The 18,693-nt window shown below is 41.4% G+C and overlaps 1 protein-coding gene across 6 annotated transcripts in view; it reads right to left on the bottom strand.

Moving 5' to 3' along the window:
- Fbxo16 (F-box protein 16) overlaps positions 1–18,677 on the bottom strand; it is a 54,027-nt gene extending 35,350 nt beyond the window's left edge. For 3 of the 6 annotated variants that reach the window (XM_078030829.1, XM_078030827.1, XM_078030828.1), the window contains exons 1-4: positions 18,550–18,677; positions 15,553–15,688; positions 9,191–9,295; positions 6,863–6,898 (exon numbers count right to left, since the gene is read on the bottom strand). In XM_078030829.1, the coding sequence (XP_077886955.1) occupies positions 6,863–6,898; positions 9,191–9,295; positions 15,553–15,651 (240 nt within the window). In that variant the 5' untranslated portion in view covers positions 15,652–15,688; positions 18,550–18,677. The remainder of the gene's footprint in view (positions 1–6,862; positions 6,899–9,190; positions 9,296–15,552; positions 15,689–18,549) is intronic. The other 3 variants (XM_078030826.1, XM_078030830.1, XM_021734504.3) reach the window with 2 other exon arrangements.
- Positions 18,678–18,693: the final 16 nt, after the last annotated feature.

The raw sequence follows: 18,693 nt of genomic DNA, 5'->3' as shown, positions 1-18,693 counted from the left end.
AACACCCCTAACAGGAAAGAAGGCATGAGTCTCCCCTTCTAGCATCTTCTATGGCACCTCCCTTCACGATGCACTCCTAAAGGATGCTGTTTTACAGGGCTTCCCTCCACTCGCTAGAACTGTGAACCTGCTGTTTTTAGAGCATCTGTTACAGGATTCTTGCTGCAGATTGAGGGGGTGAAGAGTTGCTGGAGCTGTTGTCCCCCCATCTCACCCTGGAAGGCAAGAATGTGGCAGGGGAGGGAGTGAGAGAAGGGGGGGTTGTTATTTTGGGGGTTTTGGTTAGACTATGTTACTCTGGTTGAGTTTCCGAGTCCTATTATAAAAAATTCAATCCCACAATTAAAGTATAAAAATGTTCGTGTTTTTAAAGTTTCAAACAGGTTTGGTAAAATCAAACATAAAACTTGTAAACATGTCTCTTCATCAAATCTCACTTCATTCCCCAGAGATAACGACCTTTCAGAAGTTTGATATCCATGCCTTTTTATGTATTCTCTTTCTCTCTCTTTCTCTCTCTCTCTCTCTGTCACTCTCTCTCTCTCACACACACACACACACACACACACACACACACAACCCCCACTCAATGAAGAAGCAATTAGCTGGGCATGATGCATGCCTGTAATCCTACCTACTTCAGAGGCTGAGGCAGGGGGATCACAAGTTCAGAGCCAGCATCAGCAATTTAATGAGGCTCCAAGAAACTTAGAAAGACCTGTCTCAAAAATGAAAAATAAAAAGGGATGGGGATATAGCTCAGTGGTTAAGTGCCCCTAGATTCAATCACTGCATACCAAAAAAAAAAAAAAAAAAAAAAAGCCTTCCCATTCCATAAAATACTACGGAATAGCCATACATGTCTTGATGTCTAATGAACTCCATAATGTATTGTTTTCTCATTCTTTCCCAGGAGGATGAATATGTTGCAGGAGAGAGATGCCTCCTGAAAAGGGTCCCAGGAGTTCCCAGAGAGAAGAGGATCTTGACTCGGGACCAGTGGGATTCTTGGCATATATGATGGAAAGAATTTCAGCACATCCCAGTCAAAGGCATAGACTGAGGTTTATTTAGGAAAATATAGACATATTCGAGGGGGAAGGGGGCAGTCTCACAAGACTGCTTTGGAGTAAGGACTCAAGGGAGAACATGATGTGTTAACATTTACAGAGGGCTGGGCAGAGGTGGAGGCAGGGTGGAGCCACACGGTTTCCAGACAGTTTTCCTGGGCTTGCACATTTTCCTCTTTTTACAAGGGCATGGGCCAAGGGCACGTCACTTAAGCTCGTGCATCTCAATGGCTTGTGGGCATTTCCCGTAAGATTCAGTATCTCTCTCTGTCTCTCTCTTTATCCTAAATCCCTGTCTCAGATATGCCATAATCTATTTGCTCGATTCACTTATTTTTCTTTTATTTAATCCCTCCCCCCCAGAACTGGAGATCAAACTCAGGACTTATTTTTATGCATATTAAGCAAGTGCTCTTCTGCTAACCCCACATCCCAGCCCTCTATTTACTACTGATAACTTCTTTTTTTCTTTTTTTTTTTAATTGAACCCTTGGCCTTGAGCATGCTGGGCAAGTGCTGCTCTACCAATGAGCAATATCCCCAGCCCTACTGATACCATTTCGATTCTTTACCAAAAAAAAAAACAAAAAAAAAACCAAACAACAACAACAACAACAAAAAAACTCCAATATTCTGGTACGTTTTTCAAGTCCCACATGAATATTTTTCTACTACAGATAAATAAAAGTGGAATTACAGGTTCAAAGGGTACATGTTTTTAAAATTTAGTAGATCTTATCAAGCTGTCTTTAAAAAGCTTTCACCCAAACTAAATATTCTTTACCATTTTACATTCCCTTGAATTGTATTTGAGAGCATCCTCCTGCTCTCCAGCGATTCCTTATTTAAACTGGATATTAACTCTCTCTTCAAGTTTTGCCACATAGGCAAGGGGGAGAGAATTGGGGTTTCATTGTTTTAATTTGCATTTCTCTAATTTCAGTGAAACCGAGAATAGTTTTAGTGTTTATTGGCTATTTACTTATTGTATATTCTTGTTCTTATTTTGTAGGGATATTTGTACTTTGTTCATGGATTTTCAAAAAATTGATTTGCAGGGACTCCTTATATGTCCTAGGTGTTAATCCTATCTTTTGTCTTCCTTTTTTCTTCTTCTTTCCTGGTGCTAGGGATCAAACCCAGGGCCTTCTGCATGCCAGGTAAGTGCTCTAACACTAAACTACATCCTATACCTGTCAGACAATGTGCAAAACAGTGTTCCCTGTTTCTTTTTAAATTTTAACTCTGATTATGGTTGCTTCCAGCAAGTTAAAAGTGATGCAATGATATCATCTACTTTATTAGGGATGCAATATTGCTCAGTAGTAGAGAGCTTGCCTAAGTTGGCCAAAAAAAGAAAAGAAGTATACAAAGTACACATCCACTTTATTAATTTTTTATGTTGCCATTATTTTGGCTAACAACATATCAGAAGCTGAGAGAAAGTCCAAGAGGCTTTTAAATGCAAATTCTTCCATGTTGATATTTTCAGCAGATTTGGGAGGCGATTTCCTTCTCTAACTGGGATTAAAGAGCAGAGAAGATTTGAAAGATGAGGGATTAAGGAGCAGCATGGCACAGTGATGCAGAGATCTTTTAGTTTCTCTTACTTTGTTTGCTGCTGTACAAAACAGCAGACAGAACATGTGCACACATGAACAAAAGTGAAAGCTGATATCCAAATATACGATACTTTGGGATTGTCTGTTATCAAATAAGAATCATTTTATGTCTTATCTCTGCACAGGTTTTAAAAACTACTTTTAATGCTAGGTTAAACTTTAAAATAAAAACTTGATCCCTACAATTAAAATCTCAAGTGATACTAAATTAAAATTTGGTATCTTTATTTCTCCTTTCTCTTGCATTAGGTGTTGTGGGAGTACCTATCTAACATGATTTAGTGCATTTGAGGAACAAGATTGCTGTAGGACAAAAGGAAAAATAACGGAATATCATTTATTCATTCAGAAAATAATTATTAAATGCCTGGCAATATCTAGGGATATACAATGAGAAAGAAGGTAGAAACCATCCCTGGTAATAATGCATGCCTGTAATATCAGCACCTCCAAAGACTGAGGCAGGAGGATCACAAGTTCATGGCCAGCCTCCGCAATTTATTGAGGCTCTAAGTGACTCAGTGAGACCCTGTCTCTGAATTAAAAAAAAGGGGGGGGGGGTTGGAGATGTGACTCAGTGGTTAAAGTGCCCCTGGGTTCAATCCCTGGGAGGAGGCGGAGGAGGAGGAGGAGGAGGAGGAGGAGGAGGAGGAGGAGGAGAAGGAGGAGGAGGAGGAGGAGGAGAAAGAAGAGGAGGAGGAGGAGAAGGAAGAAGTTGTTGTTGTTTGAATACCTTGAGTTTTATCCAGAATAATTATTAAAAACATTTAACAACTGGCAATGCCACCAACCAACCAAAATAGACAGAAGCTGGTCAACCATACCAAGAGTATTGGCTGAACATCAGCCCTGATTATATCAATGTAGAAAAACTGTGCAAAACTAGGTCATTCTAAATAAGTCCCTTTATAAATTGTTGGAAACAAATGCAAAATTAAGTTTAAAACATAAATAGAACAGAAGAATTCAACTAGGTTTTTAAATTTTGAAACGTTTTCATTTCTTAATTTTTAGTACATTTTTTGATGGTGGGGGGGGGAGATGTACCAGGGATTGAGCTCAGGGGCACTAAACCACTAAGCCACATCTCCACCCCTTATTTTGTATTTTATTTAGAGACAGGGTCTCACTGAGTTGCTTAGTGCCTCACAGCTACTGAGGCCGACTTCGAACTCACAATCCTCCTGGCTCAGCCTCCCGAGATGCCGGGATTACAGGCTTATGCCATCACGCCTGGCTTTTTGGTACATTTTTAACATAAAATTTTATTTATTTATTTTTGCTTATAGTTTTTTTTTTATTTGTTCTTTTTAGTTATACATGAGAGGAGAGTATATTTTGACATATTTATACAAACACGGAGTACATCTTATTCTAATTAGGATCCCAGTCTTGTGGTTGTACATGATCTGAAGATTCACTATGGTGAAATTTTATTATTATTATTATTATTAAAAAAATTTAGCTGCAGGTGGACCCAATACCTTTATTTTACTTATTTATTTTAATGGGATGCTGAGGATCAGACCCAGCCCCTTTCACGTGCTAGGGGAGAATTCTACCACTGAGCCACAACCCCAGCCCCAAATTTTATTATCTTGAGAATTTTCTTACTATTATTTTGTGATCATAAGGTATAGGCTGAGTGTGGTGGTACACTCCTGCAATTCCAGCTACTTGGGAGGCTGAGGCAGGAGGATTGCGAGTTCAAAGCCAGCCTGGGCTATTTAGCAAGCCCCTGTCTCAAAATAAACAGGGCCGGGGTGAAGCTTGGTGACAGAGTGACCCTGGATTCAATCCCCAGTACTGAAAGAAAAAAAAATACCATAAGGTATAAAAGGCTATTCAATGAAACAAGTCATTTCCATCCTGTTCCAGATACAAAATTCTCCTCCCTGGAGAAAATTGATATTACCCTTTTTCATGTGCATCCTTACAGAGGATTACATTTTGCATACAATTTTAAAAATGTATGATTTTTAAAAAAACTTAAGTTAATAAATACACCTACACGGGGGTTTCCAGAACAATGCAGAAAAGATCCAGAACTAGTACTTTCCATTAGTCTTTAGCCAAATGAACCTCAGAGTCTTGGTCTTTTAAATTTTTGAATAAAAATCACGTTCCATAGAATTCAGTATTTAAAGTATAAATTGGCTGATTTTTCAGTACATTCACAAGATCATGCAACCATCACCACTATCTAATCTCAGAGCATTTCATTCCCCAGAAAGAAACCCCGGGCCCATTACAGTCACTTTCCATGTCCTTCTTCCCCTATTCCTTGGAAACTGCTAATATCTCTTCCTGTCTCTGTATATTTGCCATTCTGGACATTTCACATAAATGGAATCACACCATATGTTGTCTCTGTTTGGCTTCTTTCACTCAGTAAAATGTTTACACAGTCCATCCGTGTTGCAGCGTGCATCAGCACTTCATTCCTTTTTTTTTTTTTAACCCTTACTTTTTAGTTTTGCTAAAATACATCTAAGATTTACCCCTTTAACCATTTACAAGAGTACAGTGCAGTGCAGTGGGATTAGATATGCTGTTGTGCAACCATTGCCCTCTCCAGAACTTTTCATCATCCTAAACTCTGTGCCCCTTAAACACCAACTCCCCATCCCCTGATGACCTCTACTCGACTTTTGTTCTTGTGACTGGCTTATTTCACTTAGCACAATGTCTTCAACATTCATCCAGGTTGTGGTATGTGTCAGAATTTCCTTTTTTTAAAATATATAGCTGAATAAATATTCCCATCAAGTGCTCACACCACATTTCATCTATTCATTCATCTGTTGATGGACATTTGGACCACTTACACTTTATGACTATACTGAATGTTGCTGCTGTGGACATTTTTGTGTGAGATTTTGTATGACCACATGTTTTCAATTCTCCTGGGTAGCAGAGAACATTTAGGAGGGACTGTAGAGGAATTTGACAAGTAACTTCCATTGCTCAGATATATAGATCCTTTGATTACCACTCAGGGATGGACCATGACCACTGGGATTCTCAGTCTCCCCATTTGAGTAACAGATGAGAAAGTTCTCATTAGTGATGAAGGATATTTGTACCTTGGTAGGCAAAAGCACCAGGTTGTTAGAGTTCACTTGTGGAGGCTATAAAAGGATGTGGAGTGCTGAGTGAACTGTGCTGGTTACTAAGGACCATCCTTCTCTCAGGTCCAAACCCCAATGTCTATATTCTCCTTTGTGAGCTCTGCAGCCATACTTCTTCTTTGACAGCCAGCTGCCCACTAAGTGCTGCCCGTGGGGAGGCACTAGAGGGCAACTAAGGGAAAAGAGACACACTCCTCTCCGTTTGCTTGCTGTTCCTGGGAGGATCATCCGGACTCTTTGCCCTGATGGTAGCAGTTGACTCCAGGGTCCAGGTGTTTTTTTATCCCCGAACACTGTCATGCTCCCTCACACAAGCAGAAGCAGCTGGCTGTGAAGTCAGCTTAACTCTCTTCCTTAGAACTTTGGGCTGGAGGTCCTCCCTCTGAACCCTTGGGGTATCAGTGTGGCTGGTAGTACCCCAGCTCTATCACCATGGAAACTCAGCACTCCCTTCTCGGGTTTTCCATTTTCTAATATTTGTTAAATCTATCCTTTCATTAAATTCTGTCTGTTAAAATAACATGATTCCTGGCTCCTGACTGAACCCTAGCCGTGAATACAGAAAGCAACCACCGTCATGCTTCTCAGGAAATGAGCATGCACACGGCCGTATGAAGTCCAGGCTGAATTCTTGGGGCTCTGTGATAATGCCATAGACGAGTATTTGTGTCCTTCAAATTTATATATTGACATCCTAAACTCCAGTGTGACGGGATTAGGAGGCAGGGGCCTTGGGTGATTAGGTCATAAGGGTGGAGCCCTCATGAGGGGGATTAGTGCTCTTATAAAAGAGACCCCAGAGAGCTCTCTCCCCTTTTCTGCCACAGCAGGACACAGCGAGATGGCTGGCCTTGGAGAAGACTCACCAGACACTGAGTCTGCCAGCACCCTGACCTTGGACTTGAAGCCCCAGAACTAAGAAAAATCAACATCTGTTGTTTACAAGGCACTCAGTCTATGGTTTTTATTATAGCAGCCTGAACAGACTACAGACTACAGCAGATGATAATGCAGAAATAGCCATGTTTTAAATGCTTACCCATTTTCCAAGCAGAGCTTTTCTTTCTTCAAATACCTGCAATAGGTAAGGGAGAATTGGGTGACTTCATATATCATGGTTCAAAATATCCATTACAAGAACAGCATCATTGAAGGATCAGTAAATAAGTATTCACTACGTCAACTCAGTATGAAGAATCCGGTGTCATTCCCGGAAGGGTACTTTACTTATTTTTAACATAGGCAATGTATTTCTCCATGTGAAATACATAAAAAAGAATGATTGTTCCTTAAGAGAAGTAAGAAAAAAATGGAATTGTAAAGAGAAGTCAAGTTTAGTTTGTGAAAGGAGATAAACAAACAAAGGGGGAAAAAAAAGGAAAAATGGTGCTCCCCCTCCAAAACATATCAACACTAGTGGTATGAGAATTTATAAAATTTATGAATGAGCAGCTTTGATTTTATATTTCAGTGTGTACACATATAAATGGGTGTCGCGGTACTTATTATGTTTGTAGGGTTAGTAATTTCTGGGTACCTCTGTGCTTGCAACTGCGTATTCAGCTGTAGAGGTTTATTTTTACGTACTGTGTGGATAGAAACCATGCCTCCCTCCTTCATGTTGCCATCTCCAACGTGCAGTGCTGTCCGTGGCGTGGTACAAGCAGCCATGTTTGTTGAACTGAATGCATGTGGTTGTGAGGCTGGATGTCCTTATGGATGTAGCAGTACAGTGGGACTGTATTTATATGTTGGTGTCTAGGTGTTTTTCTGAGCATCAGTGCATATGTGGATCTGAGCAAGTGAGGAGGGGAAGACTAATGTGGGTATGTTTGGCAGAGGAGGGGGTTTGAGAAGAGGAAGAGACAGTAATGAACATATGTGAATGTCTCTCTCCCTCCAACACATACACCCTCTGTCAGCTTTCAGAATCGGATGGATGTTTTCCCCTTCTCCTTGGCACTACCTAAATTCCAGCACTGCAAGAATGTCCCTGCTTGGAGAGGCGGCTCAGGCCTATTTCTTCCCTTTTTATGGGGGAGGACGAGGAGCGGGTTTTATGGCTCCATAATGCTTTCCTTTCCTTTTTAGACTCTCAAACTCTGGTTGCCAGGAGCATATGAAACAGGAACCGAAATAACTGCTTCAACAACCGACTGGGGACCAACCAGTGAAATGCTGCTTTTGCTCCTGTCTGGGGTATCTCTACATCACAGGTAGACGCTTCACACATTAGAGAAGAAGAAAAAGATCCCTCCCCACAATCAACTGCCACCAGGACAAATAAGGGCACAGACAAACTCAGAATTTCTAGATGAAAACAGAAGAGAAGCTATGGAACACAGGAGATTTTTAAAAATCTGGATTCCAGCACATGCTGAACTCTTCCAGATTGGTCACCTGTTGCCCAACCCAAGCCACCAGGGTGGCCAGCTTGCCAGCGAGCTCCCTCCCCAGGCCAGTGCATGCTGCACTGGGCTCCACAGTTCTTGAACGTGCTCTCTGTGGGCTCTGATCCCAAGCCCACCAGAACCCCTTTCTCCTGCATGCTCCACAGAGCCAGCTGGTGCAGGTTCCAGAGCAGACCCTAGACTGGCCGACTGAATAGCCACAGAGAGCTTCAGAAGTCATAGCATTTCAGAGCTAAAAGAAATCCTAAAGCTCTTTTTGTTAGATTTCCTTATTTTAGAAAGGACAAGCTGAAGACCAAAGAGGTTATGTTCATAGATGTTTTAAAAATCGCTGGTTGTAAACTCGGTTCAATTCCCCTCTACACTTGGTCCCTCACTAGAACTTGGGTCTTCCCCATCCTGAATTCCAGCCCTCAATTCCCCATGAACTTGTGTCTGACAGTGGGAAGAAGCGTAGGTTCTGAGCCACAACTGAGATTTGAAAAGGAGGTTGGGATGCACCCTCATGGTGTCCACCAATGTTGTGGCTCATAGGAAGCAGAGGACACTCACTGGGAGGGGCAGGATAGTCTACAAAAACGCAGCAGGGGGCTGGGGCTGGAGCTCAGTGGCAGAGCACCTGCCCAGCACATGTGAGGCACTGGGTTAGATCCTGAACACCACATAAAAATAAAGAAACGAAACAAAGGTACTGCGTCCATCTACAACTAACTTAAACAGACAAGAAAGAGAAAAGAAAAAATAAATAAATGCAGCAGGAAGGGAATGAGGTGGGAGTGGAAGTGTTACTCTGACTGAAGCAAAGGCACTGAATAAGTAGGGTCATTCAGGCGTCTACACCCAAGTCGAAACTGGTGGGCGTGAAGGGGTAGATGAGAAGCACCAGACTGGAAGTCAGGAGACCTCAGATCAGGTTCTGACATGACCTTTGACAAGGAAGATGATTTGGAGCTAACCATTTCATTGTCAGGTCCTTGGTAGGGGCTGATGGTCTTACGGTCCCCAAATTGGAGCGAATCCTCACTCCAAAGATTCGCAATCAGGTTCTTCATTTTGAAGAGCTGGAAAACAAAATGTCTATGCAAAATGGAAGTATTAAAATGGATCTTCTTTCCTGCAGAATGCTGCAGTCTGTTTATATCACAGTTTACCCAGAGCCTGCTGTTAAGTCAAAATCCCACGGTTGTTATTTTAGTCTGTTGACACTGCAATTACATATTTCACCATGTGACATCATTACAGCGTAGGAGGGAGATATTTCAGGGTTCCTAAATTATGGCTGATTGATGGCAACAAGGTGCCTTTTCTCACAAAACCGTTTTAACATGTAATGTACTACATGTGTAAATCGTCTCTACAAGAAATGTGGATTATGGGGCTAGGATTGGGGCTCAGTGATAGAGTGCTTGCCTAGCGTGTTTGAGGCACTGGATTTGAACCTCAGCACCGCATAAAAATAAATAAGTACAAGTTTAAAATTTTTTTTAATTAAAAAAAAGAAATGTGGATTAAAGAAAAGAAATGCAGATAAAGAAATAAATGTGGATCGCTTGTTTTTCTTTCTTTCAATGGTATATATTTAAGGTGTACATAGTGAAATGATTGCTAGGGCCAATCAAATCAACCCATTTGTGAGCATGTTACTTTTTGTCAGTAGTAAAAATCTTTTTTTTTTTTTTTAAAGAGAGAGAGAGAATTTTTAATATTTATTTATTTTTTTTTAGTTTTCGGCGGACACAACATCTTTGTTTGTATGTGGTGCTGAGGATCGAACCCGGGCCGCACGCATGCCAGGCAAGCGCACTACTGCTTTGAGCCATATCCCCAGCCCCTAAGGATCATTTTTAATGATGACATTGTTTGGCAAAGAGGTCCATACTTTTAAAGCATTCCTCCACTTAAGGTTCTCATGCTTGTATTACTTTGTAATCTACTGCATTTTTGTTTTTTGAAGGCATCTAAATTTGAATTCAGTTTCTCTGCTTAAAGCCTGCTGTGAAGTTAAAATCCTGTGACTCTTATTTTAGTCAGAGATAGTTATGTACTTCACATTGTACCACAGAATAGAAGACAAGACTCGAACAAAAACGAACTTGGATCTCACGATTGCATTGATCTTTGGTGGCAATGTCCTGGTTTTGAAGTGTAGAAAACCCCTTGAAATTACTGTGTGGTTGCCTTTTGGCCACTGTGTCCTTGGACATCTATTTTTAATTCCTTTTACACAGTCGGAATGTTAGATATGAAAGGGACCTTGGAGGTCACCTGACCTAAACCATTCATTTTACAAAGGAGACAGAGTTCAGAAATGGTAGTGACTTTCTCAAGGCATGCAGGAAATTATTGGGACAGCTGATCTGGAGCACATTTTCAGTTCCTAAAGTCATTGTTCTTTGTTTTATTTGTATTCATTTTAAAATTAAAATTTGAAACATAGTGCACCATAAAAGTAAACAAATGAAATCTGTCTCTTCTACAGACACCTCCCTCCAGCCACCAATACCCTTCTAACTTTTTTGGGGAATCATAGTCATATACAATTCCTTTTTTTTGTATAATCATATATAAATTCTTTTTTTGGGGGGGTACTGGGGATGAACTAAGGGACACCCAACCACTGAGCCATATCCCCAGCCTTATTTTGTGTTTTATTTAGAGACAGGGTCTCAGTGGGTTGCTTAGCACCTCAGTTTTGCTGAAGTTGGCTTTGAACCCATGATCCTCCTGCCTCAGCCTCCCAAGCTGCTGGGATTACAGGCATGCTCATCATATACAAATTCTATGTACGGTCTATGCACGTTGATATAAATGTGTGTGTGTATGTGTGTGTGTGTGTGTTACACTCATGCAAAGTTATCTTTTGGGTTTTTTATTTTTTACTTTTTGGTACTGGGGATTGAACCCAAAGACACTTTACCACTCAGCTATATCCCCAGAACTTTTTTTTTGAGACAAGGTCTTACTAAGTTGGTGAGGGTGTTGCTAAGTTGATGAGGCTGGCTTCAAACTTGTAATCCTTCTTCTGCCTCAGCCTCCAGAGTCTCTGAAATTTACAGGCATGTGCCACTGCACTCAGCACGTGCAACAATTTTTAAAGGAAAAATTTTACTCAACACTAGAATCTAATTAAATCAAGATATAAGTTTTTGGAATAGGGTAGTTCTAAACAATAAAACAAATGTTTTCTCTAGAAATTATCAGTAAATGTGACAAAATCCATTAACAAACCAAGATAAGGCAATGTAAGACTTGCTGTGATGTAGTGACTCCACCCCACGACTGAAGGATTTATTCCTGCACCTGGGGGGAGGCTGTTGATTGACAGCCATGAGCTTGAGAGAGCTGCCTTGCTGAGGTCAGGCCTTCTTGAGAGGAGGGAGCAGCTAACATCCACTCAATGGTCAGTGTGGAAGTGTGAAGGACTGACCGCCTTGCTGGATTGTAAGATCACTCGGGGTTTATGATTTGGATGTTAAGGTTTCTCCCAAAAGCTCACAAGTGAGACACTGCAAGAAGGTTCAGAGGAGAAACGATTGGGTTGTGAGTCTTAACCCAATTAGTGAATTAATCCCTCATGGGATTAATTGAAGTGGGTGGGTGTGGCTGCAGAAGGTGGGAATCGGGGCATAGTTATGGGGTATATATATTTGTGTCTGGAGAGTGGAGTCTCTCTCTCTCTGCCTCCTGGTCACCATGATGGGAGCTGCTTTCCCCCACCATGGAGCCAGCCTTCTATGGAATAAGACCTCGGAAACCGTGAGACCTCAAATAAACTATTCCTCCTCTTTAGTTGCTCTGGTCAGACCCTTTAGTCACGGCAGTGAGAAAGCTGACTAAGACACTGGGGGACCAGGTGGCTTCAGGGTATACCATGGGGTCAAAAGAGGCCTTGTGGAGGTGCACTCCAGCCTACCTTCTTCCTTTGCCCCACACCTCACATCTTTCTCTGCCTCCCTTCTCCTGCCCTGCAGGTGATCTTTAAATGTTCATCTTAGCATCTGCTTCCTGGGGTTGGGAGTATAGTTCAGTGGTAGAGCACTTCCCTAGCATTCTCTAGGCCCTGGATTCAATCCCTAGAGCCACCAGAAAAAACAACAACAAACCAAAAAAAAACCATATCTCTAGTTTGTTTTGTTTTGTTGTAGATAGACACAATACCTTTATTTTATTTATTTATAAATCAAACCCAGTGCCTCATACATGCTAGGCAAGCACTCTACCACTGAGCTATGTCCTCAGCCCCATTCAGGTGTTTTTTGGCTATTAAATCAATTTCTTTTCCATGGCAGCTACATGGATCAAGACTCTTGATTTTTCAAGAAAAATTTCTGGAAATCAGGGCATCCAACAAATTTGTATTTCAATTCAAGTCACTTTTTCACATGTGAGTAAAACCTTCACAATTCTATGGGAAAACAGATTTCAAAATGAAACACTGAAGTTTTGGGGGGAAAGCAGATAAGCTGTTATATAAACTGTCGGTGCACCAAGAGTGTTGCAAACAGGTGCTCAGTAAATAATTGTTACAGGGAAAGAAAAAGATTTTCAACATTCTTGTTTGGTGTTCACGGCTATAGATAAAAGCAGGATCAACCTTTCTATCTCTGCCTTTCCTTTGGGTTCTTCTGCCTCCCCCCCCACACCCCCAATTTCCTTATCTTTTTCCTTTTTAGGCTCTCTTCATCTTACTTCTCACTATTCCCATTCCTGCCCAGCTCTTTTATCTCTTAGAAATCGCTGGTGTTTCAAGTTAGAGGAGCATAGAATACTGAGAGGCGGCTTTGCTGGAGGGATTAGCACATCTGTTAGGGTTAGAGAAGTAAAGGGCTGACTCTGGGCTAAGGAAGACAATGACGGGATCAGAAGAGGAGAGTCAATGAAAGGGGACCAGGAGGGACCTGCGCTGGCTCTACCTATTGTGCTTCAGGATCATCCCAGGCACTGGAGACACAAGGGAGAACCTCAGCCTGATGTATTAGAGCTGAGGAGGAGTAGGATGGGTGAAGCTGGGAGGGTGGCTGAAGTTAGTCTATGAAGGGGTCTCAGGATATGCATGGGTATCGGAAGTCACCCTTTTGAGTGGGGCCCATTTTCAGTTTCATGTAATAGGATTGGTATTCTAGGAAGATCATCCTGGGACCCCAACAGAAGATTGGTAGGTATGAACAGAGGTAGTAAAACCAGCTAGGGGATTACTGCAATATGGCAAGGGGTCCCCGGGGTCCGATCTGAGAATGTGGAGGTGGAGGTTCACAGGCGGATGGAGAAAGGGGCCTGAATGAGAAGTCAAGGAGGAAGATTCACAGGACTTGAAGACGAACCGGATGTGGAGGCAAGGTGGTAGACACTTCTCCATGGGCCTCTGCTGCTCCTGAATGTCTCGCCATGCCAAGAATGCAAAGCCCTGAGCACCTGTAAATCCAGGTTGGATTGCAGGAAGGCAACCCTGAGGGATGAGCAGGTTTGCTTATGCGTACTATAACGCTCACCCACTGCATCGCCCACTGCAACTGTGACATGCATTCGGGCCCTCTGCATCACCCCTGTGGGACAAGGTTGACCAAAAGAGCTGGGGGGAACATGCTGCTCATCCTGAGTGCTGTGCTGTGGGTAATGTTCTTTGTCTCTGGCCCAGGAATCTGTCTCTCTTACTGTGATATAGCAATGTCATCTGCTTCATAAGCAACAGGCTAATTTCTCAGCTTATAAATTGGGGGAAAAACCAACTCCCAGACCCAACAGGGAGAAGGAAGATTTCTGACCTGAATAACATGATGTAAAGTGGTGTTCAGGAGGAGGAACTGGTGTGCAGGAACAAGACAATGAGGTCAGTTTTATACAGGTTGATTGTATTTTACTGCTAACTATTTGGTCATTATTTATTTATTTTTCATTTTTTATTAGTGCATTTTAATTATACAGAATAATGGGTTTCCTTGTGGCATATCATACAGCATGTAACATACTTTGACCATATGCAGCCCCCCATTACTCTCCTTTACACCTCCCCCTTCACTCTCTAATATTCTCCCTGCTATTTTCTTTTTTAAAAATTTGTTATTTTTAGATATACATAATAGTAGAGTATATTTTGATACATTATATATACATGGAGTATAATTTATTCTAATTAGGACTCCATTCTGTGGTTGTACATGATGTGGCGTTTCATGGTTGTGTATTCATATATGAACATAGGAAAGTTATGTCTGATTCGTTGTACTGTCTGATATGGTCCTTATGTATAGTGATTGCTATTAGGAGCTCACAGACCTACTGGTAACTTTCACTCCTCACTGAAGCAGGAATGGATACCCCCAGAGGCTGGCCAATCTCTCACACTAGCCACCCACTGCATTGCTTGGTTTGGTGCATTTTACTAATTTCCCCAAAATGTATATGGGAAATGTTCTTAGGAGAACTGGAATAGTATGAGCAATAGGTCAAAATTTATGCATTTGGTACATTTCATATGCAGCATTATCGAGTGACCTCAACTCTAGCAAGAAAACCTCTTTTGGGGAACTCTTTGAAGACCACCCTCTCCTCTTCTCCTCCAGTTCTGGTAGTTCTAGAGGAGAACTAGTGATGGAAGAAAAAAGGCAACTGAAATGAGAGAGACCAGGAGCGACTTTGCAAGAAAGAACAAATCAAAGCCACTTTCTTCTTAAGCAAGAGACTCTGTGTCTCTTGCCAGTTCTGTCCACATAGCAAAGCTTCAATAAATTTATAAAAAAATTTTGAGGTTGAAGAGGGACAGCATGCCTTTATTTTACTTGTTTATTTTTATGTGGTGCTTAAGGATTGAACCTAGTGCCTCACATGTGCTAGGCAAGTGTTCTACCACTGAGCTACAGCCCCAGCCCTCGATAATTTTTTTATAGTAAATCCTTTGTCTTTACTTCATCCATCACACAATACTAAATAATTCCTATTTATACATATATATTATACATATATCTAATATATAACACATAAAAATTTACATATATCCATTATACACATATCCCTATAAATATATATTATATGTAATATGTATTATATATATTGGTGCTGGGGTTGAACCCAGGGGACCTTTACCACTGGGCTACATCCCCAGTTCTTTGTATTTTTTATTTTGAGACAGGGTCTTGCTACATTGTTGAGGCTGACCTTGAACTTGTGATCCTCTTGCCTCAGCCTTCTGAGTACATGGGATTACAAGATTATAGGTGTGATTGGGCCTGGCCCCTGTTTATATTATGATCACCAAAATTTTACTATCATTTTTTTTCTTTAAGACTTGGATTCAACTGATGAAGATACTCTGGCCACTCACCTGGTTATTCAAAACCTGGTGGTTGAGGGGTGTCCAGGTACTCATCTTTATCTGCATTTTGGGACATTCTATATTCTTCGGAGGTGCAAATGCCATCATGCAATAACTGGATATTCTTCCAAAAAGAAGACTATACCTGTTGGTATAAACAAGACACATAACCCTGATAATATTAAAAATACCAGTGCCATGTAATTTTGGAATGATGGCAGAATAATGGATGGGAAGAGCACTCGCTGGGAGCATCTTAAACGTGAAGCACTTTACATGTATGCTCAGGGCAAGTTCATGGGTTAGTAAGGTGGTAGGTTTTAGCTCATTTCACAGGTGAAGTCACACACGGACAGGTGACTTCAGAGGTGAAGTCAAGGTGACACAGACAGCAAGTGCTAGAGCCAGGTTTCATGCCCAGGCCAGTCTTAGTCTGCTTTCACTGGATCACAGAGTGGGGGCTGGGGATGCAAAATCTCTCCTAGCTAAGAAAGAGAAATATTTAAATTTAGAATCAGAGTGCAGAGCTGTGTGGCTTGGTGGTAGAGTGCTCGTCTCACATGTGTTGGGCCCTGGTTTGATCCTCAGCACCATATAAAGATAAATAAAATAAAGGTATTGTGTCCATCTACAACTAAAAAAAAAAAAAAGTACAATAGTAAACACTTCATTCTTGTCCCTGTCATAGTAACTCTCCCTCTCCTTCTTAACTTTCTGACATCCAAGTCACAGAACTTCCAGGCTGATGCATACATATTTTGGAAACAGATGGTGTAATGAACAGAGCCGAGGCTTTGGAGATGGACAGACTTGAGTTTATTCAGGGAAATTTGTAGGTTTTAGTTGTCCAGTGTACGTCTGCCTCCTTTTAATTAAAGCACTATGTAAATGTTTGTGTGTTTGTGACCTCAGAGGAGTCCTTGGGTTCTTCTCAGCCCCTACTGGCTCATTATCTGAATCACTCTATTTTTAGCTAAGTTACAAAAGGCATATGAAGTTACTCCATTACTGTATTATTAATCAGCAGCCAGCAATAAAAATACATGTGAGCAGGTAAATTACAGGTACAAAGCATGGCCACTGAGTTGAGGTCTGCCCAGCTAAAAATTACATATTTCTTTTTGTTATAGTTATTGATGTTCTACCTTTCTTCTTTTTATTTATTTTTATTTTATTTTTTAGGGTAGTTGGACACAACACCTATTTTTTATTAATTTACTTTTATGTGGTGCTGAGGATCGAACCCAGGGCCTCACATGTGGTAGGCGAGCACTCCACCGCTGTGACACAACTCCGGCCCTTTTCTTCTTTTTAAAACAGGTATTTTGAATTCTTCTTTGAGAGTCATAAAGGTCTTTGAGAATGAGAGCTATGAATCCTCTCCTTAGAAAAATGCCATGAACATAAAATTTTGCTTAGTCTAGGTTAAAAACTCCTGCTCTACACTGAGAAACTCCCTCTATTCCCACTTTAGGTAGGAAGCAATCTGACTTATTCTGGACACCATTTCTAAATTAGGAGAAAGTAGCTTTTCTCAGTGATGCCCCAAGGGTCTGCACTGGTTGTTTTCTTTCTCCTGGCTCTGGGAAGCTGGAAACCACCTGGACCAAGCTTTCTTCAAAGCAGCTGGAGGTGAGTGTGTTTCTAGGAGGTGGGTCTGGCCAGGAGAAGAGTCCTTTCAATGACAACAGTCCTGCCTCATCTTTCATTATTATGCTCTTCCAATTTTTCCCTTTCCCTTCCATTCCAGAACATGGACAATGTGCATACTTGCAGGCACGCACATTTCAGAGTACAGACTACTGGCTACTATTGAAAAGACAGAAGCTTTTTTTTTTTTTTTTTGTATATAACATCCACAAAAAACAATGGTCCTGCTCTGTCAATAAGACAGAGGAAATTACCTCTCCTCCTTCCATAGATAAGTCTTGCTGTTGCTTTTCTTTGTGACCTCTTTTCCCTATAATGGGAATTTGCCTTTAATATTTCTTGGAATAAAAATGTAGAAAGAGGGCCTAGGGGCCTCATGGCCCACGCATGGGCCCAATCCCATGTTTAACAGCCAGGGTGGGTCCACTTCCAATCTGATATCCATAGCCATTTTTCACACCATGGCCGTTATTAACAGTTTCACTAGAGACTTAAGAGGTCTGTCCTAGGCTTACAAAGAGTTTCTGCCTTAATAGAGCTCATGATCTACTGTTAGAGAAGTACTTTTTTTTTTTTTCATATGAGTGATGTCACTTATGAATTCAAAAACCTTTGTAGGCTCACCAACAAGGATAGAATAGGAAAGTCTGGGTCCACTATGACTGTGCCTCAACTTGCATTTTCAGCCTCAACCCTTCCTTCGTTCATGCACTCTGTCCAAACACACCAAATACCCAACCACCCTGAGAACACCGAAAAACCCTGGCCCTTCTTACGTGCATCTCTGAGACCGCTCATCTGAATCCTAACCACAGTCCTAGATAATAGATGCTCAATAAATATTTGTTAAATCAATGGAAAGAATGAATACAACAGGAGGAAAGTGGTTTGAGGATTAAAATTAGTGGAAATAAATGTACAGTGAAACTTGGAACATTATGAACTGGGTTCTGGGGTAATACTCGGGATTCCCAGCTTTGTATTTGGAGTTCACAGAGCAGAAATAGGATTGAGTTTCTCTGCTAACACCCAATTCATCCACTGTACACTGTAACATCATTAGGCAATCTCAAATATTATCAGGAGGTTGTCAGGTAATAGGGGATCCGAATTCACCTTATACTCATCTAGTTAAAAACAAAGCAAGCACTCTTAATACACTGCCAAGAGCTAGTGCTCGACCGGCACGTAATTATTAGTAGTTAATTTCACAAGTATGAAGCATCTGGCACTTGAATTGTGGCTGGAATGCGAGAGGAAAATGTAATCCCCAGGAGCACCGACAAGGCCTGTGGGAGGCTCAAGAGCTCTCCAAGACAGGCTCCATCTTTCCCATGCACTGCCCGCTGCTCTCACCTCTTTCAGCGGGCTCCCTCTTCAAGCCTCTAGTGCTGGGGTTGCCATAGTTGCACTAGGTCAGCTTTTTCTTTGACTCCTTCCAGCCCCCACCCCTCCCTGCTTTCCTAGTCCAATCACCATCTATAAATTCTGTCGCTGGCA

This window comes from Ictidomys tridecemlineatus, chromosome 14, assembly GCF_052094955.1.
Source record: "Ictidomys tridecemlineatus isolate mIctTri1 chromosome 14, mIctTri1.hap1, whole genome shotgun sequence".
Lineage (NCBI taxonomy): Eukaryota > Metazoa > Chordata > Mammalia > Rodentia > Sciuridae > Ictidomys > Ictidomys tridecemlineatus.
The sequence above is the reverse complement of the archived record's forward strand: the minus strand, read 5'-3'. Positions and strand labels throughout refer to the sequence as shown.